The 24,179-nt window shown below is 46.4% G+C and overlaps 1 protein-coding gene across 2 annotated transcripts in view; it reads right to left on the reverse strand.

Moving 5' to 3' along the window:
• The window catches only part of LOC135054849 (zinc finger protein 585A-like), a 166,486-nt gene that overhangs the window by 95,479 nt on the left and 46,828 nt on the right, over positions 1-24,179 (reverse strand). For both annotated transcript variants that reach the window (XM_063958247.1, XM_063958248.1), the window contains exon 2: positions 14,363-14,546. In XM_063958247.1, coding sequence (XP_063814317.1) covers positions 14,363-14,434 — 72 coding nt within the window. In that variant the 5' untranslated portion in view covers positions 14,435-14,546. The remainder of the gene's footprint in view (positions 1-14,362; positions 14,547-24,179) is intronic.

A 24,179-nucleotide genomic window follows, 5' to 3' on the forward strand; every position in this document is an offset into this window, starting at 1 on the left:
CTTGTGTTCAGCAGGGAAGAGTCCAGGGAGCCAGCTTCTCTGCAGCGTGCTGTGGAGAAAATGGCGCTGGTTAGTGCTGTGGGATCAAGCTCCGCCCCCTCAACGGCGGGCTTCGGTCCCGCTCAAATCTTTATACTGGTGGGGGTTTCTGTAATATACTGCCTCCGCAGTATATATATATCTATGCCAGTGTCCCTAGAGGTTTATAATTGCTGCCCAGGGCGCCCCCCCCTGCGCCCTGCACCCATACAGTGCCGCCAGTGTGTGTGAGAAAGTGGGAGCAATGGCGCGCAGCGTTACCGCTGTGCGGTACCTCATTGAAGATCTGAAGTCTTCTGCCGCCTTTGAAGTCTTGTTTCTTCTCATACTCACCCGGCTTCTATCTTCCGGCTCTGTGAGGAGGACGGCGGCGCGGGTCCGGGACGAACGGCGAGGGTGAGACCTGCGTTCCGACCCTCTGGAGCTAATGGTGTCCAGTAGCCTAAGAAGCAGAGCCTATCATATCATTTAAGTAGGTCTGCTTCTCTCCCCTCAGTCCCACGATGCAGGGAGCCTGTTGCCAGCAGTGCTCCCTGAAAAAAAAAACCTAACAAAAGTCTTTTTCAGAGAAACTCAGTAGAGCTCCCCTGCAGTGCTCTGGACACAGGATCTAACTGAGGTCTGGAGGAGGGGCATAGAGGGAGGAGCCAGTTCCCACCCCTTTTAAAGTCTTAAAGTGCCCATGTCTCCTGCGGAGCCCGTCTATACCCCTTGGTCCTTACGGAGTCCCCAGCATCCTCTAGGACAGGGGTTCTCAAACTCGGTCCTCAGGACCCCACACAGTGCATGTTTTGCAGGTAACCCAGCAAGTACACAGATGTATTAATTACTCAGACACATTTTAAAAGGTTCACAGGTGGAGCTAATTATTTCACTTGTGATTCTGTGAGGAGACCTGCAAAACATGCACTGTGTGGGGTCCTGAGGACCGAGTTTGAGAACCTGTGCTCTAGGACGTAAGAGAAAGTTAGCTATTGGGCAAAACCATGTGCACTGCAGGTGGGGCAGATATAACATGTGCAGTGAGAGTTAGATTTGGGTGGGATGTGTTCAGACTAAAATCTAGAAATTGCAGTGTACAAATAAAGCAGCCATTATTTACCCTGCACAGAAACAATATAACCTACCAAAAAAATAACTCTCGAGTTAGATTTGGGTGGGTTATATTGTTTCAGTGCAGGGTAAAATAGGATTTTAGTACCTACCGGTAATTCCTTTTCTCTTAGTCCGTAGAGGATGCTGGGGACACTTCAAGAACCATGGGGTATAGACGGGATCCGCAGGAGACATGGGCACTTTAAGACTTTGAAGGGGTGTGAACTGGCTCCTCCCTCTATGCCCCTCCTCCAGACTCCAGTTATAGGAACTGTGCCCAGGGAGACGGACATTTCGAGGAAAAGGATTTATTGTTAAACTAAGGTGAGATACATACCAGCTCACATCACAAACACGCCGTACAACATGGCATTTAACAGAAACTCCAGTCAACGACATGAACCATGTCAGCAAAAGGCTGACTATAACAAAAAACACAACCTGTGTGTAAACATAATCAATAACTAATAACTGCAGATAGAGGGGGTCATTCCGAGTTGTTCGCTCGCAAGCTGCTTTTAGCAGCATTGCACACGCTAAGCCGCCGCCTACTGGGAGTGAATCTTAGCTTCTTAAAATTGCGAACGAAAGATTCGCATTATTGCGAAAATACATCTCTGTGCAGTTTCTGAGTAGCTCGAGACTTACTAGGCATCTGCGATCAGTTCAGTGCTTGTCGTTCCTGGTTTGATGTCACAAACACACCCAGCGTTCGCCCAGACACTCCTCCGTTTCTCCAGCCACTCCCGCGTTTTTCCCAGAAACGGTAGCGTTTTTTCACACACTCCCATAAAACGGCCAGTTTCCGCCCAGAAACACCCACTTCCTGTCAATCACATTACGATCACCAGAACGAAGAAAAAACCGTGAGTAAAATTCCTAACTGCATAGCAAATTTACTTGGCGCAGTCGCAGTGCGGACATTGCGCATGCGCACTAAGCGGAAAATTGCTGCGATGCGAAAAAATTTACAGAGCGAACAACTCGGAATGACCACCAGAGTCCGCACCGGGGCGGGCGCCCAGCATCCTCTACGTACTAAGAGAAAAGGATTTACCGGTAGGTACCAAAATCCTATTTTCTCATACGTCCTAGAGGATGCTGGGGGCACTTCAAGAACCATGGGGGTTATACCAAAGCTCTAAAACGGACGGGAGTGTGCAGATGACTCTGCAGCACCGATTGACCAAACATGATGTCCTCATCAGCCCGGGTATCAAACTTATAACATTTCGCAAAAGTGTTTGAACCCGACCAAGTAGCTGCTCGGCAGAGTTGTACTGCCGAGACTCCATGGGCAGCCGCCCAGGATGAGCCCACTTTCCTGGTATAGTGGGCCTTCACTGATTTCGGTAACGGCAGTCCAGCCGTAGAATGAGCATGCTGAATCGTATTGCAGATCCAGCGCGCAATCTTGTTGGCAGGACAAACAGAGTTTCCGTTTTCCTAAGTTGAGTCATTCTGGCGACATAAATCTTCAAGGCCCTGACAACATCGAGAGGTTTTGACTCCGCGAAGGCGTCAGTAGCCACTGGTACCACAATAGGCTGGTTCATGTGGAACGATGAAACCACCTTCGGCAGAAATTGTTGACGAGTCCTCAACACCGCTCTATCCTCATGGAAGATTAAGTAAGGGCTCTTGTGAGACAAAGCCGCTAACTCAGATGCTTGCGGATGCCAAGGCCAATAGCATGACCACTTTCCAAGTGAGAAATTTCAGCTCAACCTTCTGTAAAGGTTCATGTGATTGAAGAGAATGCAACACCACGTTAAGATCCCATGGTGCCACTGGGGGCACAAATGGAGGTTGGATGTGCAAAACTCCTTTCACGAAAGTCTGAACTTCTGGAAGGGAGGCCAATTGTTTTTGAAAGAAAACCGATAAGGCCGAAATTTGTACTTTAATCGGGCCTAACTTTAGGCCCGCATCCACAACTGCTTGCAGGAAAAGGAAAAAACGCCCTAGCTGAAATTCTTCCGTAGGAGCCTTCTTGCATTCACACCAAGACACATATTTTCTCCAAATACGGTGGTAATGGTTAGACGTTACTCCTTTTCTAGCCTGAAGAAGTGTGGGAATGACTTCACTGGGAATACCCTTTCGGGCTAGGATCCGGCGTTCAACCGCCAAGCCGTCAAACGTAGCCGCGGTAAGTCGTAATAAACGCACGGCTCCTACTGTAAACAGATCCTCTCTTAGAGGAAGAGGCCGGGGATCTCTTATGAGTAATTCCTGAAGATTTGGATACCAAGCCCTCCTTGGCCAGTCCGGAACAATGAGGATCGCCTGAACCTTTGTTCTTCTTATGATCTTCAGCACCTTTGGAATGAGTGGAAGCGGAGGAAACACGTACATCGACTGAAATGCCCATGGTGTCACCAGCGATTCCACCGCTATTGCTTGAGGGTCCCTCGACCTGGAACAATATCTCTGAAGTTTCTTGTTGAGGCGAGACGCCATTATGTCTACTTGAGGAATTCCCCAAAGACTTGTCACTTCTGTGAAGACCTCTTGGTGAAGACCCCACTCTCCTGGATAGAGATCGTGTCTGCTGAGGAAGTCTGCTTCCCAGTTGTCCACTCCTGGAATGAAGATCGCAGACAGAGCGGTTGTATGTTTTTCTGCCCAGTGGAGAACTTTTGCGGCCTCTGCCATTGCCGCCCTGCTCCTCGTTCCGCCCTGGCGGTTTACGTGCGCTACTGCTGTTATGTTGTCCGACTGTATTAGGACGGGCAGGTTGCGAAGAAGACGTTCCGCTTGAAGAAGGCAGTTGTAAATGGCCCTTAACTCCAGAACGTTTATGTGTAGACAAACTTCCTGGCTCGACCATGTTCCCTGGAAGGTTTCCCCGAGTGACTGCTCCCCAGCCTCGGAGACTCGCATCCGTGATTACTAGGATCCAGTCCTGGATCCCGAACCTGCGTCCCTCTAGGAGGTGAGAGCTGTGCAGCCACTACAGGAGTGAGATTCTGGTATTGGAGGACAGGATTATTTTCCGGTGCATGTGCAGATGGGACCCGGACCACTTGTCCAATAGGTCCCACTGAAAAACTCTGGCATGGAACCTGCCAAATTGAATGGCCTCGTAGGCCGCCACCATCTTTCCCAGCAATCGAGTGCATTGATGGATTGAAACTCTCTCTGGTTTCAGAATTTGTTTGACCAAACCCTGAATTTCCAGAGCCTTCTCTTCTGGAAGAAAAACTCTCTGTAATTCCGTGTCCAGAATCATTCCCAAAAACGACAGCCGTTTCGTCGGATTCAACTGTGACTTTTAGGAGCCAACCATGTTGCTGTAGAACTGTCAGGGAGAGCGCAATGTCCTGCTCCAGCTTGTCTTTGGATCTCGCCTTTATCAGGAGATCGTCCAAGTAAGGGATAATTGTGACTCCTTGTTTGCGAAAGAGAACCATCATTTCCGCCATTACCTTGGTGAAAATCCTCGGAGCCGTGGACAGACCAAACGGTAACGTCTGAAATTGGTAATGACAATCCTGAATAACAAACCTCAGGTAAGCCTGATGCGGAGGATATATGGGGACGTGTAAGTAGGCATCCTTTATGTCGACCGATACCATGAAATCCCCTTCCTCCAGACTGGAAATCACCGCTCTGAGAGATTCCATCTTGAATTTGAATTTTCTTAGGTACAGATTGAGGGACTTTAGGTTCAGAATTGGTCTGACCGAGCCATCCGGTTTCGGGACCACAAACAGGCTTGAATAAAAGTCTTCTCCCTGTTGTGACGGGGGAACCTTGATAATGACTTGACTTATACACAACTTCTGTATTGCATCGCATACAACCTTCCTGTCCTGAAGAGAAACTGGTAAGGCTGATTTGAAAAATCGGTGAGGGGGAACGTCTTGAAACTCAAGTTTGTAACCCTGGGACACTATTTTTAAAACCCATGGGTCCAGGGCCGAACGAGCCCAGAAATGACTGAAGAGCTTGAGACGTGCCCCCACCGGTGCGGACTCCCGCAGAGGAGCCCCAGCGTCATGTGGTGGATTTGGCAGAAGCCGGTGAGGACTTCTGCTCCTGGGAACCTGCCACGGCAGGAGATCTTTTACCTCTTCCTCTATTGGCAAGGAAGGAATAACCTCTGCCTTTTTTGTATTTATTTGGCCGAAAGGACTGCATCTGAAAGTGTTGAGGTTTCTTTTGTTGTGGAGGAAAATAAGGCAAAAATGACGACTTACCCGAGGTAGCCGTAGATACCAAATCAGTGAGACCCTCACCAAACAAAACACTACCTTTATATGGGAGAGACTCCATAGCTTTCTTAGAGTCAGTATCAGCATTCCATTGATGAATCCACAATGCTCGTCTAGCTGAAATTGCCAGGGCATTGGTTCTTGATCCCAAAATGCCAATATCTCTCGCCGCCTCCTTCAGGTAGGCCGCAGCGTCCCTGATATAACCCAGCGTTAACAGGATACTGTCCCTATCTAGGGTATCTATATCAGATGACAAGTTATCAGCCCATTTTTCAATAGCAGTACTCACCCACGCCGATGCAATGGTTGGTCTGAGCAGCGTACCTGTGTGCGACGTAAATGGATTTTAACGTACTCCTGTCTACGATCCGCAGGATCCTTAAGGGCTGCCGTGTCAGGAGACGGTAAAGCCACCTTTTTTGACAACCGAGACAGAGCCTTGTCCACAATGGGAGATGATTCCCACTTATCTCTATCCCCCGAGGGGAACGGATACGCCACATGAATCCTTTTGGGAATCAGAAACTTTTTGTCAGGATTTTCCCACATTTTTTCAAAAAAGGCATTCAGTTCATGAGAGGGCGGAAATGTTACCTCAGGTTTCTTTCCTTTATAAATACAGACCCTAGTATCAGGAACAGCAGGGTCGTCAATGATATGTAACACGTCTTTTATTGCCACAATCATGTACTGAATGTTCTTTTGCAATTTTGGGTTCAATTTGGCATCACTATAGTCGACACTGGAGTCAGTGTCCGTGTCGGTATCCGTGTCTACCAACTGAGCCAAAGTACGCTTATGTGACCCCGAAGGGGCCTGGACCTGTGATAACACATCCTCCACCGATTTCTTCCATGTCTGGTTCTGAGATTCAGATGTATCTAATCTTTTATTAGTAAGAGCCACATTAGCATTCAAGGCACTCAACACATTTACCCAATCAGGAGTCATCGGTGCCGACAGAGTCACTCCCACAGCCGTTTCTGTCCCTACCACATTCTCCTCCTGGGAAGAGCACTCAGCCTCAGACATGCCGACACACGCGTATTGACACCCACAGACACACTGGGCAAATAGGGGACAGACCCACAGTACAGCCTGCCAGAGAAACATAGAGGGAGTTTGCCAGCTGACAACCCAGCACTCAATCCCAGATCTGAAATTCTAATATAAAGCCCCAGACCAGTAGCGCTTTTATATATGAGCCAAATTATGTGCCCCCCCCCCCCATTTTGCACCCTGTTACTTGTACAGTAGTGTTGGAGGAGAGGACCAGCGTCTCTGCAGCTTCTGTGAGGAGAGAAAATGGAGCTGGTGAGAGCTGTGAGGGCTAAGCCCCGCCCCCTTCATGGCGCGCTTCAGCCCGCTATTTTTTAACTAACTATACTGGCGGGGGTATGCATTTAGTGCCTAGGCACTCTAATTTCACTGTGCCAGTTGCAAAAGAGGCTTTTAATGCTGCCCAGGGCGCCCCCCCGCGCCCCTGCAGTGCCGCTGTGAGTGGGAGCATGGCGCGCAGCGCGATCGCTGCACGGTACCTCAGAAAAGCCGACACTGAAGTCTTCTATTCTTCTTCTACTCACCTGTCTTCTGACTTCTCGCTCAGCAAGCGGAGTGACGGCAGGCTCTGGGAGTGAACCCCCTAGGCGTACCTAGTGTTCCAAACCCTCAGGAGGTAATGGTGTCCTGAAGCAGAGCCTTTAACTCATTAGAAGTAGGTCTAACTTCTCTCCCCTAAGTCCCACGATGCAGGGAAACCGTTGCCAGCAGCCTCCCTGAAAATAAAAAACCTAAAATAAAGTATTTTCAGAGAAACTCAGTAGAGCTCCCCTGTGTGTGACCAGTCTCCCTGAGCACAATTCTAAAACTGGAGTCTGGAGGAGGGGCATAGAGGGAGGAGCCAGTTCACACCCCTTCAAAGTCTTAAAGTGCCCATGTCTCCTGCGGATCCCGTCTATACCCCATGGTTCTTGAAGTGTCCCCAGCATCCTCTAGGACGTATGAGAAATACAGGCTGCTTTATTTGTACACCATACATCCGAACTGTATTTTCACGTGACTGTCCCTTTTTTTGGGACTGTCCCTCTGTCCCACCCGGGGTAGGGAGAAGTTGGGAAGCTCCATTTACTCACTGGCTGCTTTGCTTAGTACAGAGCAGAGGTGAACAGACGATGTGCGCATGCGCACAGTGTCTATTCATAGGAGACAGGAACTGGGGGCATGCCAGCTGCTCAAAGAGCGCTGGCTATGCCCTCACAGTTCTGAAAATGGGAGGCGTGACTCACGACCGCGGCAAAGCCATGCTCCCTTTTCAGGTGGGTGCGGCTTCACCACGCAAGGGGGGTCCCTGTCTGCTAGGTACCGATGTTGGGAGGTATGGTACACTGCAATTTAGATTTGTTTAAAAACACCCCACCCTAATCTAAATCTCTCTACACATGTTACATCTTCCCCACCTGCAGCGCAGCATGGTTTTGCCCAATTGCTAACTTTTTTGGTTTGCTAACAAACCTGAAGAAGGCCCTATATCCGATACTGCACTGACCTGAAGCTGAATGGCTTGCTGGAGAAGTAAAGGTTCCCTTTGGCTGGGTACACACTTGCCAAAATATCGACTTGTGTGTACAGCCAATATGTCTGTGAAAGACGTCATTCACAGACATATCAGGTCAGCACTGCAGCACAGCTGTGTGTACGGGCGACCAGCAAACTGAACGATATATCGGACACAGAATCCATTGAATGTGATGCCACAAGGCCAGACATATTGGGTGGATAACTGGTAGGTGCATATGCACATGGTCATTTGTGCAGAAACCTTAGCAATCGTTAGGTTGATCAGTGGGTCGGACGGTTGCCTGATACGTTGGCCAAGTGTGTACCCAGCTTTATAAATGTACATGTGCAAAAGTGCTATGCAAACAGGCATTTGTGATGTCTCCCTTTTCCTCTTACACAGGTGCACATCAAATCAGGGGTGTCACTGGCTTGGTGAGGTGGGTATACACTTAATTGGAATACTGTGATGCCATTTTGTACAATGGAATTAAATACGCTTCTGGGGACGGTGAGGATTCTCCCATCTCATAAAAAAATACAAAGCATATTCTCCTACTCTACAAAAATTTCCCGGACACTAGGAATTTGGGGGGAGTTAACCAGTCCCCCGGGAAAGTGATCAACCCTCCCGCTTCCCTAGTAAATCTCGGCATTACATAAAGGGCGCAGGGCGATGATTATATGATTCAAATCACAACGCCCACAACCATCTGATATGGACCTCTTCGGATCTCCCAGAGACCAAATAGGAAAAGCTGGCACGCATGGTACAAAGCCATTTTGCCTTTGTAAAGACACTTGGAATCTCCAGCTGGTCAGAGATGCGAGTAACACACCGCCTAATGAGATGTATATAGCACCTTACAACTGTGCCCCTGTAGGAAAATGAATATCTGCCCCTGTGTATCCCAACACCAGTCCTCCAGGACCCCTAATGGTGCATGTCTTCCAGATCTCCTCAGAATCACAAGTGAAATAATTAGCTCCAACTGTGGGGGTAATTCAGTCCTGATCACTAGGTTGCGTTTTCTCACAGCCTGCGATCAGGTCTGAACTGCGCATACGTATACATTGCAATGCGCAGGCACGTTGCACGGGTACAAAGCGGATCGCCGTTCAGCAATGGGTTTGTGCGACGGATCTGTGCACACGGGCGATCGCAAGGAGATTGACAGGAAGAAGGCGTTTGTGGGTGGCAACTGACCGTTTTCAGGGAGGGGTTTGAAAAACGCAGGCGGGACCAAGCGTTTGCAGGGAGGGTTCCTGACGTCAATTCCGGTCCCGGACAGGCTGATGTGATCGCAGCGGCTGAGTAAGTCCTGGGCTGCGCAGAGACTGCACAACACCAGTTTGTACAGCTTCGCTACACATGTATGGAAACAAAAAAGTATCGGGATGGTCTTAACTGGCGCTGAGCTGCTTAGGTGTAACAGATTTCTAAATAAATGTCACCACATTTAAAACAAGAAATGGAAAACCAGCGATTTGAAATACTGTCAAACACCACTAGCGCTAAGGTAAAATATCACCATAACATCCCATTAGGGCTGAGTAACGAATCCTTTTCCTCTCAGGTGTGTCTCCCGTTCAAGTAGACAGTTTCAGATTCTCAGATATGGATGTCATAGAAAAGATAAAATAAACAACCAATGTGTAGTATGTAATATCACAGGCTAATAGTATACATGTGATGTCCTAAGGTGAATGAAGTAGATTCAGAGCGTACCCCACTCACACTGAAAGTGGATATTTCAAACGTATCAAGGTTTCTTTTATGGCAGTATCCTTCATTTATTCATATAGCAACCGGTGTATCAAGGAATAGGGTCACACTCAGACTTAATCATGAAAAAACTCTTGTAGCAGACAGGAGATGCGTACCCCAACACTCACACTTTGTAGGTGGGCTGTAAACATATAAAGGTATCTTTCTCCCCTTCAAGGGTAAGTTGAAACAAATGCGTACCGCAACTCACAATCTGAAATACTGTATGACTCCTATCAAGGTATCTTTCAATTTTCGTGTGAAGATAACCACTGGAAAGTTCTAGTGTAGTCTCCCGGCGTAGGTCATAAAGAAATAGAAACAAACCAGTGTGTGACCGATTGCATCTATCAAAAATGTATAGCAATTTCCTCCTAGTATGATATCCACCGATTTCAAACACCCTTCAGCACATATGAGCTAATGCGTACCCAGACACTCACACTCTGAAGGTGGGTGGTAACCATATAAAGGTATCTTTTGCACCTCCCAGCGTAATTAATGGTAGTTAATGTTGCGTACCCTGACTCACAATTTGATGTGTTTAGAGGACTCCTATCAAGGTATCTTTAGACTTCAGGTGACCCATGCAGTTTTAAGTATTCAGATCATGTATTTCTCCGTTACCCCCCAAAAAAAGAAAAAATATAGATGCTCTTACCACAATGAGTAAAAGAAAGGGGTTACAGATTTTATTTAACAATACACGCCATAAAATAGAAGTAAGGACAACCATGCACAATAGTGCACTGGGTAAATACACATGGATAAAAATGGCAAAGAGAGATGACACGCTCTTGCAAAAAAATTTTCCTTAAAAAGTGAAACAACAAGATACAAGATAAAAAGTATAAGATAAAAAAATCCGGATAAAACAGCTACTCACACTCCTGTAAATCAACGCGTTTCGGCCCACATCTGGGCCTTTCTCAAGATGTATTGGAGTGTGTGAGTAGCCTGGTATTTAAAGGACACAACACCAATAAGGAGCGAGCAGGAAGTGACATAATAATTGTAGAGAGATTTTTTTCCCTCTATCCGCAATTATTTTCCCTTTGCCATTTTACTATAGATCAATTTTAACAAATACATAATTATTCTCCTCAACTAGTGTGAAAAATCTAACTGGAAACATTAGAAATTAAGGTATAACATAACGTGTTCCCACTTCCGGCGGGAGTGACGTTGCGGCATCACGGTATTTCTGGGAAATGTAGTAATCTCTCTCATGTCCGGCCGCTCGTCGTTCGTAGTTCAGTCCGGACAGGAAGTGACGTTGCGGCACCGAGGTGTTCATGGGAGATATGACTACACCTCCCATGAACACCTCGGTGCCGCAACGTCACTTCCTGTGGGCCGAAACGCGTTGATTTACAGGAGTGTGAGTAGCTGTTTTATCCGGATTTTTTTATCTTATACTTTTTATCTTGTATCTTGTTGTTTCACTTTTTAAGGAAAATTTTTTTGCAAGAGCGTGTCATCTCTCTTTGCCATTTTTATCCATGTGTATTTACCCAGTGCACTATTGTGCATGGTTGTCCTTACTTCTATTTTATGGCGTGTATTGTTAAATAAAATCTGTAACCCCTTTCTTTTACTCATTGTGGTAAGAGCATCTATATTTTTTCTTTTTTTTGGGGGTAACGGAGAAATACATGATCTGAATACTTAAAACTGCATGGGTCACCTGAAGTCTAAAGATACCTTGATAGGAGTCCTCTAAACACATCAAATTGTGAGTCAGGGTACGCAACATTAACTACCATTAATTACGCTGGGAGGTGCAAAAGATACCTTTATATGGTTACCACCCACCTTCAGAGTGTGAGTGTCTGGGTACGCATTAGCTCATATCTGCTGAAGGGTGTTTGAAATCGGTGGATATCATACTAGGAGGAAATTGCTATACATTTTTGATAGATGCAATCGGTCACACACTGGTTTGTTTCTATTTCTTTATGACCTACGCCGGGAGACTACACTAGAACTTTCCAGTGGTTATCTTCACACGAAAATTGAAAGATACCTTGATAGGAGTCATACAGTATTTCAGATTGTGAGTTGCGGTACGCATTTGTTTCAACTTACCCTTGAAGGGGAGAAAGATACCTTTATATGTTTACAGCCCACCTACAAAGCGTGAGTGTTGGGGTACGCATCTCCTGTCTGCTACAAGAGTTTTTTCATGATTAAGTCTGAGTGTGACCCTATTCCTTGATACACCGGTTGCTATATGAATAAATGAAGGATACTGCCATAAAAGAAACCTTGATACGTTTGAAATATCCACTTTCAGTGTGAGTGGGGTACGCTCTGAATCTACTTCATTCACCTTAGGACATCACATGTATACTATTAGCCTGTGATATTACATACTACACATTGGTTGTTTATTTTATCTTTTCTATGACATCCATATCTGAGAATCTGAAACTGTCTACTTGAACGGGAGACACACCTGAGAGGAAAATGATTCGTTACTCAGCCCTAAAGGGATGTTATGGTGATATTTTACCTTAGCGCTAGTGGTGTTTGACAGTATTTCAAATCGCTGGTTTTCCGCTACACATGTGTTCGTACACTTGCACAGATAAAATACACTCCCCCTGTAGGCAGCGACTATCTGATCGCAGCAGTGCAAAAATCGCTTGCTAGCGATCAGGTCTGAATTACCCCCTGTGTATCTTTCAAAAAGTATCAGCCAGTGCTCCAACTAGGAGATCTGGAAAACATGCTCTGTTAGGGGTCCCAGAATACTGGAGTTGGGAATACTGATCTAGGCACACTGAACTAACATAACAAAAACATTTAAACAAACAGGTGACACGTGATAAAAAAGCAGAATTACTGATGTGCATTATTAGGATAAATTGAGCAATATTTTTCGAGAAACAAACAAATGAGATTAAAGGTGAAGTAGGATGGATTTTACAGTGACATGTGTACGGTTCCCACTATGCGCAGCTCAGTACCCCAAATCCCCCAAAGGGAGGCACAGATTTGCTTTGCAGTCAGTAGCTGATCCAGGCCTAGCTGGGGCAGCCTCCCAGTGGCTGAATAATACATGGAAGCTCCCGGTGGCCGGGAGGAAGACAGAGGATCCTGCATGGCTGCCCTGCATTTTAGACACATTGGACTGGCCAGTAAGCAGCATCCTCTCCCTTCATCTCAGGCACAGCCATGCAGCCTGCAGGTAGCACACCGATTGGTAGATGGCCCTGGTCATCAGCTGCAGGTAGCACACTGATTGGTAGATGGCCCTGGTCATCAGCTGCAGGTAGCACACTGATTGGTAGATGGCCCTGGTCATCAGCAGCAGGTAGCACACTGACTGGTAGCTGGCCCTGTTCATCAGCTGCAGGTAGCACACTGATTGGTAGATGGCCCTGGTCATCAGCTGCGGGTAGCACACTGATTGGTAGATGGCCCTGGTCATCAGCTGCGGGTAGCACACTGATTGGTAGATGGTCCTGGTCATCAGCAGCAGGTAGCACACTGACTGGTAGCTGGACCTGGTCATCAGCTGCAGGTAGAACACTGATTGGTAGATGGCCCTGGTCATCAGCAGCAGGTAGCACACTGACTGGTAGCTGGCCCTGGTCATCAGCTGCAGGTAGCACACTGATTGGTAGATGGCCCTGGTCATCAGCTGCAGGTAGCACACTGATTGGTAGATGGCCCTGGTCATCCAACAATCAGGATACAGGAGGGGGATCTGCCACTAATTGGAAATGCTTTTGGTAGACAATTGCGTACATAGGCGCCAATAGTAGGCTGGAACTCCACTCTGTGTGTCTCTAAACAGCAAAGGACCCACGGGCATAAAAATCAACCACGAAGCTGCGCAGGTATTAGGCCTACATTTATTCACTGTAAATCCATCAGTCACCCGATACTACTCACTCACAAGGAGGACGAATATAGAGGTTTGGGAAGGGAAGGATATAGCAGAATATATTATAGTTCTATAATACTAGAACAGGATTCTCACTACAGAAGACAACCTCGGGGGAAACTAAGAGCAAGAGAAGTCATACGTACCCAACTTGCAGACCGGCCTGCCTCCTCTGGGGTCGCTCCGGGTCACTATTTCCCTGCTGTACCGGGGCGGTCACAGCCGCAGCAGAAAAATGGTTAATAACTGATTAATTATGAAACCAGGGTATACATGCAGCTATATCAGGGATAAACTGTGCAACGGTCAGAGCTCCAGGGTTGTTTATTATATTATTTACCAGTATTGTTATATAAAACCAGGAAATAGAAGTAGACGTACACATTGATCATTTACAAGGATAACACTAAAATAAAAAATATGCAGAACAGGGAAAGCACTACAGAAGCCAGCAGATCTGGAGGCCGGGGCGTTTTAGGCTATATGTAGACCCCATTCTATTTGCCAGCACGGAGCATGAGAATACCAAGGCAACCTGACACAATGGATTACTTTATTTGGTTTAGAATTTGTGCCACTCTTTTGGTTCGCTGTATGTGATGACAATCCTAGCTATTAAGTACAGTAACCTGAGAACTACATTCCTGCTGGAATAAAGTGAATTTGCTAGGTTTATGGTAGGAGATAACTTAAGTGAGATTGATGTTTGAAAATCCCACTTTGGCCGCCCCCCGCTATACGTAGTCTGAGCTTGTCATGTGTTGGGTAAAGAGCCGTCTCACGTACCTTTCCGTTCAGGTGGTATAAGTCGGAGGCGTGGTTCAGGATCTCCCCGGGTGCCGCCGGCATGCTGTCCATCTTCAGGAAGCGTTGGAGAGTAACAATTGGCTCCCGTTCCTCCAGTTACAGAGATACATTCCTATCGTCATAGATGGTACTGGGGGCTTGCCGCACCTGTGTGTCCATCTTTCTGTGGGAGGGAAAAAGTCTACGTAACATACGTGCCCAACTATATGTAACATCTCTGCCTAACTCTATGCAACATCCGTGCCTAACTCTATGCAACATCCGTGCCTAACTCTATGCAACATCCGTGCCTAACTCTATGCAACATCCGTGCATAACTCTATGCAACATCCGTGCATAACTTTATGTAACATCCGTGCATAACTCTATGTATCATTCGTACATAACTCTATGTAACATCCGTGCCTAACTCTATGCAACATACGTGTGTAACTCTATGCAAAATCTATACCCGACTCTATGCAACATCCGTACATAACTCTATGTATCATCCATACATAACTCTATGTAACATCCGTGCCTAACTCTATGCAACACACGTGTGTAACTCTATGCAACATCCGTGCCTAACTCTATGCAACATTTGTGCCTAACTCTAGTCAACATCCGTACATAACTCTATGTATCATCCATACATAACTCTATGTAACATCCGTGCCTAACTCTATGCAACACACGTGTGTAACTCTATGCAACATCCGTGCCTAACTCTACGCAACATCTGTGCCTAAATCTATGCAACATCTGTGCCTAAATCTATGCAACATATGTGCCTAACTCTAGTCAACATCCGTACATAACCCTATGCAACATCCGTGCATAACTGTATGCAACCTCCGTGCCTAACTCTATGTAACATCCGTGCCTAACTCTAGTCAACAGCCGTGCCTAACTCTATGTATCATACGTACATAACTCTATGTAACATCCATGCCTAACTGTAGTCAACATATGTGCCTAACTCTAGTCAACATCCGTACATAACTCTATGCAACATCCGTGCCTAACTCTATGTAACATCCATCCGTACATAGGTGGTCATTCCGAGTTGTTCGCTCGTTGCCGATTTTCGCTATATTGCGATTAGTCGCTTACTGCACATGCGCAAGGTTCACAGAGCGCATGCGCTTAGTTATTTTACACAAAAGTTAGGTATTTTACTCACGTCATAACGAGGATTTTTAATCGTTCTGGTGATTGTAGCGTGATTGACAGGAAGTGGGTGTTTCTGGGCGGAAATTGGCCGTTTTCTGGGTGTGTGCGAAAAAACGCTGGCGTTTCTGGGAAAAACGCGGAAGTGTCTGAAGAAACGGGGGGGTGTCTGGGCGAACGCTGGGTGTGTTTGTGACGTCAAACCAGGAACGAAACTGACTGAACTGATCACAATGGCTGAGTAAGTCTGGAGCTACTCAGAAACTGCTAAGAAATTTCTATTCGCAATTCTGCTAATCTTTCGTTCGCAATTCTGCTAAGCTAAGATACACTCCCAGAGGGCGGCGGCTTAGCGTGTGCAATGCTGCTAAAAGCAGCTAGCGAGTGAACAACTCGGAATGAAGGCCATAAATCTATGTAGCATCTGTCCATAACTCTATTTAACATCCGTTTATAACTCGATGTAACATCCGTCCCTAACTCTACCCATATCCGTCCCTTACTCTACGCAACATCCGTCCCTTACTCTACGCAACATCCGTCCCTTACTCCCTAACTCTACGCAACTTCCGTCCCTAACTCTACGCAACTTCCGTCCCTAACTCTACGCAACATCCGTCCCTAACTCTACGCAACATCCGTCCCTAACTCTACGCAACATCTGTCCCTAACTATGTAACATCTGTACATAACTCTATGCAACATCCGTACATAACCCTACGTAACCTCCGTACATAACTCTTTGTAACATCCGTCCATAACTCTACGTAACATCCGTGCTTAACTCTACGTAACATCCGTACATAACTCTGTAACATCCGTACATAACCTCCGTACATAACACTTTGTAATCCATAACTCTACGTAACATCCATGCCTAACTCTATGCAACATCCGTACATAACTCTACGTAACCTCCGTACATAACTCTACGTAACCTCCGTACATAACTCTACGTAACCTCCGTACATAACTCTACGTAACCTCCGTACATAACTCTACGTAACCTCCGTACATAACTCTACGTAACCTCCGTACATAACTCTACGTAACCTCCGTACATAACTCTACGTAACCTCCGTACATAACTCTACGTAACCTCCGTACATAACTCTACGTAACCTCCGTACATAACTCTACGTAACCTCCGTACATAACTCTACGTAACCTCCGTACATAGCTCTACGTAACCTCCGTACATAACTCTACGTAACCTCCGTACATAACTCTACGTAACCTCCGTACATAACTCTACGTAACCTCCGTACATAGGGGGTAATTCCAAGTTGATCGCAGCAGGAATTTTTTTAGCAGTTGGGCAAAACCATGTGCACTGCAGGGGAGGCAGATATAACATGTGCAGAAAGAGTTAGATTTGGGTGGGTTATTTTGTTTCTGTGCAGGGTAAATAATGGCTGCTTTATTTTTACCATGCAAATTAGATTGCAGATTGAACACACCACACTCAAATCTAACTCTCTCTGCACATGTTATATCTGCCTCTCCTGCAGTGCACATGGTTTTGCACAACTGCTAAAAAAATTCCTGCTGCGATCAACTTGGAATTACCCCCATAGCTCTTTGTAACATCCGTCCCTAACTCTACGTAACAGCCGTGCCTAACTCTATGTAAAATCTGTATATAACTCTATGCAACATCCGTACATAACTCTACGTAACATCCATACATAACTCTACGTAACACCCGTACATAACTCTACGTAACACCCGTGCATAACCCTAAGTAACATCCATACATAACTCTTTGTAACATCCGTACATAACCCTACGTAACATTCGTACATAACCCTACGTAACATCCATCCATAACTCTACGTAACATCCGTGCCTAACTCTATGTAACATCTGTACATAACTCTACGCAACATCCGTACATAACTCTACGTAACATCCGTCCATAACTCTACGTAACATCCGTACATAACCCTACGTAACATCCATACAAACTCTTTGTAACATCAGTCCATAACTCTATGTAACATCCGTGCCTAACTCTATGCAACACACGTGTGTAACTCTATGCAACATCCGTGCCTAACTCTATGCAACATTTGTGCCTAACTCTAGTCAACATCCGTACATAACTCTATGTATCATCCATACATAACTCTATGTAACATCCGTGCCTAACTCTATGCAACACACGTGTGTAACTCTATGCAACATCCGTGCCTAACTCTACGCAACATCTGTGCCTAAATCTATGCAACATCTGTGCCTAACTCTATGCAACATATGTGCCTAACTCTAGTCAACATCCGTACATAACTCTATGCAACATCCGTGCATAACTGTATGCAACCTCCGTGCCTAACTCTATGTAACATCCGTGCCTAACTCTAGTCAACAGCCGTGCCTAACTCTATGTATCATACGTACATAACTCTATGTAACATCCATGCCTAACTGTAGTCAACATATGTGCCTAACTCTAGTCAACATCCGTACATAACTCTATGCAACATCCGTGCCTAACTCTATGTAACATCCATCCGTACATAGGTGGTCATTCCGAGTTGTTCGCTCGTTGCCGATTTTCGCTATATTGCGATTAGTCGCTTACTGCACATGCGCAAGGTTCACAGAGCGCATGCGCTTAGTTATTTTACACAAAAGTTAGGTATTTTACTCACGTCATAACGAGGATTTTTAATCGTTCTGGTGATTGTAGCGTGATTGACAGGAAGTGGGTGTTTCTGGGCGGAAATTGGCCGTTTTCTGGGTGTGTGCGAAAAAACGCTGGCGTTTCTGGGAAAAACGCGGAAGTGTCTGAAGAAACGGGGGGGTGTCTGGGCGAACGCTGGGTGTGTTTGTGACGTCAAACCAGGAACGAAACTGACTGAACTGATCACAATGGCTGAGTAAGTCTGGAGCTACTCAGAAACTGCTAAGAAATTTCTATTCGCAATTCTGCTAATCTTTCGTTCGCAATTCTGCTAAGCTAAGATACACTCCCAGAGGGCGGCGGCTTAGCGTGTGCAATGCTGCTAAAAGCAGCTAGCGAGTGAACTCGGAATGAAGGCCATAAATCTATGTAGCATCTGTCCATAACTCTATTTAACATCCGTTTATAACTCTATGTAACATCCGTCCCTAACTCTACCCATATCCGTCCCTTACTCTACGCAACATCCGTCCCTTACTCTACGCAACATCCGTCCCTAACTCTACGCAACTTCCGTCCCTAACTCTACGCAACATCCGTCCCTAACTCTACGCAACATCTGTCCCTAACTCTATGTAACATCTGTACATAACTCTATGCAACATCCGTACATAACCCTACGTAACCTCCGTACATAACTCTTTGTAACATCCGTCCATAACTCTACGTAACATCCGTGCTTAACTCTACGTAACATCCGTACATAACTCTGTAACATCCGTACATAACCTCCGTACATAACACTTTGTAATCCATAACTCTACGTAACATCCATGCCTAACTCTATGCAACATCCGTACATAACTCTACGTAACCTCCGTACATAACTCTACGTAACCTCCGTACATAACTCTACGTAACCTCCGTACATAACTCTACGTAACCTCCGTACATAACTCTACGTAACCTCCGTACATAACTCTACGTAACCTCCGTACATAACTCTATGCAACATCCGTACATAACTCTACGTAACCTCCGTACATAGGGGGTAATTCCAAGTTGATCGCAGCAGGAATTTTTTTAGCAGTTGGGCAAAACCATGTGCACTGCAGGGGAGGCAGATATAACATGTGCAGAAAGAGTTAGATTTGGGTGGGTTATTTTGTTTCTGTGCAGGGTAAATACTGGCTGCTTTATTTTTACCATGCAAATTAGATTGCAGATTGAACACACCACACTCAAATCTAACTCTCTCTGCACATGTTATATCTGCCTCTCCTGCAGTGCACATGGTTTTGCACAACTGCTAAAAAAATTCCTGCTGCGATCAACTTGGAATTACCCCCATAGCTCTTTGTAACATCCGTCCCTAACTCTACGTAACAGCCGTGCCTAACTCTATGTAAAATCTGTATATAACTCTATGCAACATCCGTACATAACTCTACGTAACATCCATACATAACTCTACGTAACACCCGTACATAACTCTACGTAACACCCGTGCATAACCCTAAGTAACATCCATACATAACTCTTTGTAACATCCGTACATAACCCTACGTAACATTCGTACATAACCCTACGTAACATCCATCCATAACTCTACGTAACATCCGTGCCTAACTCTATGTAACATCTGTACATAACTCTACGCAACATCCGTACATAACTCTACGTAACATCCGTCCATAACTCTACGTAACATCCGTACATAACCCTACGTAACATCCATACAAACTCTTTGTAACATCAGTCCATAACTCTATGTAACATCCGTACATACATCAAAACAACTACAACCCTGAGAATGGACCAGAAAACCAATACTTTTGAAATGTACACTTCCACCAAACTAAAGCTGTATTTAAAGACAAGATGGATATTTTAATACTTGCACTAAGCTCTTATCAAATGGGCGATGCATTAGCTCAAGTATAGTAGATCAGTCAGCCCTAGTTCCCAAAGAGGTGGTCAGAAAGAAGCCGTTTTCGGAGGTCCTCTGGAAATTGATTAAATGAGCAGAAAAATGCATGAGAAAGGGGTCTCGGATTTCATCACAGAGAGATCCTATGTAGTGTGTGTATGCCAGCGACAGTTACATCCAGGTCATACTAGTACATCTATCAATGATGGTAATAAGAGGATGCATGAGATATGCATTTATACATATACAGTGGCCTGTGGGCCTGATTCAGATGCATTCGGAGCTGCGATCCAATACGTAGTGAATGTGAGAAAATATACTAATGACTTAGCCGCCTGGAAATGGTTTGAGATGCATCTGCGTACAAACACGCAGCGGTGGTCACAGATCCTCCTATAATCGGCCCTATGGTCTCGCAGTATGGCCGCGTGAACTGAGATGGCTACGTTTTTGCTGCCACTCCCCGTAACCGCCAACTGATCTTTGACTATCACTCATTTTGTGAATAAAATCTCACTGTGAGCGACTTTGCAAAGGTACCTTGACGCGAGTGCAGTACGAACACTATGCATAGGCAGTCAGCCGATAATCGCTTAGCTGCGTAAGTATCGGCATTGTGTACAAATCTGAATTAGACCCTATGCCATACTTGCCTACCCTCTTGGAACAGCCAGGAGACTCCCAAAAATCGTGCGGCGCTCCCGGCACTCCGGAAGGCAAGTCTCCCGGAACCGGCATCCACCACCCGCAACTCCCGGCATCCCCCTCCATCCTCTGCAAAAGTGGGTGGCCCGGGGGAGCAGATGACGCGTTGTGCGCTGAACTGCATCATTGTAGTCCTGCCCCTTGCTTTACAATGCCGGTAATCTCAGCAATGCATAGCAGGGGGGCGTGATTATGATGACGCGATTCCACAGCCACGCCCCCTGCAAAACCTCCTTTACTGTCACACTCCTGTGCCACCCCTTATATTAAGCGACGCTCCCCGAACAGCTGCCCGGATGTTCCGTCCTGGATACCCCACACGTAGGGGGCAGCCTGAAAGTAGGCATGTATGCCCTGTGCTCACAGAACAGCCTGAACTTTGTGTGTGGATTCAACAAGGTGCTGGAAAACATTCCTTCGAGATTCTGGTCCATGGTGACATTTTTGTCCACAAAACTGGCACTCACTAGATGTATTGTGTATTTCACACCACTGTGTGTGAAAATCCCAGGGGACAATAAATAAATATGTATGTGTTGGGTGTGTTGCGATCAACATACCGTCGCCGGGATTCGAGATGGCAGGCGGGAGGAGGAAAGGAAGGGGGGCGGGGCCAGCTACATCCTAGTTATGAGACCGACAGTCAGGAGACCGCTAGTCACAACGCCTCTTCCTACATCCCGCATGCCGACTATCATTGACTATTCCCAACCATAGAGTGGGAATAGAACCTGTGGCGTATACCATATAATCTAGTCTTCTTTAGTACTATTATTTAAGGATTTTAACACTTATTTTTTTATGCCTATTACTTATGCTAGTAAAATGAATGCATATGGGTTGGGCACTAAAAACCATTGTGTCACCATATACACTGGCAGTTTACTTACTTTTCATAGCCTCAAAATAGAGTAATAAAAAGATAGAAAAGAAGAGTACACTGTAATCCCCCTTTCAAAGAGAAAATTCTCAAAAATAGGATTTTAATTACCTACCGGAAAATCCTTTTCTCGTAGTCCATAAGGGATACTGGGGGTCTTAGTACGATGGGGTAGAGATGGGGTCCAAAGGAGCCGGTGCACTTTAAATTTCTTCAACTGGGTGTGCTGGCTCCTCCCCTCTATGCCCCCTCCCACAGCCAGTCTAGGTAAAACTGTGCCCGAAGGAGAATGGGGATACTTGAGAGAAGGAACAGAACAATAACGAGTGGTGAGATTTACACCAGCACACCAATAACATAACTGACTGACCAGCAGCAGCTGGTAACAACAACAACAACAAGAGCAACAGCTGAACAGGTAAACTTTTACAGAAGAAAAACCTGCAGAAAGGTCAACGCACTGCGGCGGGTGCCCAGTATCTCTTATGGACTACGAGAAAAGGATTTACCCGTAGGTAATTAAAATACTATTTTCTCTAGCATCCATAAGGGAAACTGGGGTTTTAGTACGATGCGGACGTCCCAAAGCTTCCAGAACGGGCGGGAATGTGCGGAGACGTCTGCAGCACCACCTGTCCAAACTGGGTATCCTCATTGGCCAGGGTATCAAACCTGTAGAACTTCACAAAGGTGTTCTTCCCCGACCAGGTAGCAGCTCGACATAGTTGCAAGGCCGAGACTCAACGCAAAGCCGCCCAGGAAGACCCACCGATCTTGTGGAGCGGGCCTTCAGAGACTGTGGAACAGATAAGGCTGCCGTCACATAGGCCTGTTGGATATGCAGCCTAATCCACCGAGCAGTGGACTGCTTAGAAGCAGGGTAACCCTTTTTCTGCGTATAATAAAGCACAAACAGGGAATCCGTCTTTCTGAACTGAGCCGTCCTCTTGACGTAGATCTTCAAGGCTCGCACAGCATCCAACGCCTCCGGAGGGGCAGAGGTGCCAGAACCGGACGCAACCACAATAGGTTGGTTCAAGTGGAACGCAGAAACAACCTTCGGCAGGAACTGCTGCCTAGTCTGCTCTGTCTTCGTAAAAGACCAAGTATGCTTCGTAAAAGACCAAGTATGGACTTTTACACAATAAGGCCCCCAATTCTGAGACACGCCTAGCAGAAGCCAGGGCCAGTAACATCATCGTCTTCCACGTGAGGTACTTGTCTTCTACCGTCCTTAACGGTTCAAACCAGGAGGACTATAGAAATTCCAATACCACATTCAGATCCCAGGGTGCCGTTGGTGGATCAAAGGGAGGTTGTATGTGAAGATTCCCTTGAAAGAAAGTCTGAACCTCTGGAAACACTGCCAACTTCTTCTGGAAGAAGATAGAGAGGGCTGAAATCTGGACCTTAAGAGAGCCCAGACGTAAGCCCATATCCGCTCCAGCCTGCAGGAAATGTAAGAAACGTCCCAAGTGAAAATCCACCGGAGGATACTTGCGCTCCTCACACCAAGAGACATATCTCCTCCAGATATGATGATAGTGCTTTGACATCACCGGTTTTCTGGCCTGAACCATGGTTGCAATAACCTTTTTGGACAGGCCTTTGTGAGCTAGGATGTTCCGCTCAACCGAAATGCAATCAAACGAAGCCACCGTAAGTCCGGGTAGACAAACTGTCCTTGTTGCAGAAGATCTCTTCTCATTGGCAGAGGCCAAGGGTCTGCGATGGACATGTCCAGAGGATTCGCGTACCATGCCCTCCGATGCCAGACTGGGGCAGTCAGAATTGTCTGGACTCTTGATGCCTGATCCTCTTTAGCACCATCGGGAGCAACAGAATCAGAGGAAACAGGTAGATCAACCTGTAAGGCCACTGTGTCTTCAGTGCATCCACTGCTACCGCCTGTGGGTCCCTGGTGCTCGAACAATACCAATAAAGTTTCTTATTGAGCCGAGATGCCATCAAAGTCGATCTGCGGCCAGCCCCACAGATCAGTGATCTCCCAAAATACCTGTGGGAGGAGGCAACACTACTCCGGGTGTAGGTCGTGACGACTTAGGAAGTCCACTTCCCAGTTGTCCACCCCAGGAATAAAGATGACCGACAATACTCTTGCATTCTTTCTGCCAAGAGGAGTATCCTGGACACCTGTCGCATGCAGGCTCTGCTCTTTGTTCCTCCTTGTTGATTTATGTATTCCACCGCTGTGACGTTGTCAGACTGAACTTGAATGGCCTGGTCCCGGAGCAGAGGAGAGGCCTGAAGCAGAGCTTTGTAGATCGCCCGCAGTTCCAGAATGTTGATTGGAAGTAGGGCTTTGTGGGTTGACCACCTGCCCTGGAACTGGGCGCCTCGGGTGACAGCTCCCCATCCTCTCAGACTCTCATCCGTTTGTGAGGAGAATCCTGAATCCCGAAAATTCGACCTTTCAGCAGGTTTGAGGACTGTAGCCACCACACCACAGGAGGGAAATCCTGGCCTGAGGTGATAGACGTAT

Source organism: Pseudophryne corroboree, chromosome 3, assembly GCF_028390025.1.
Source record: "Pseudophryne corroboree isolate aPseCor3 chromosome 3, aPseCor3.hap2, whole genome shotgun sequence".
Taxonomy (NCBI): Eukaryota; Metazoa; Chordata; class Amphibia; order Anura; family Myobatrachidae; genus Pseudophryne; species Pseudophryne corroboree.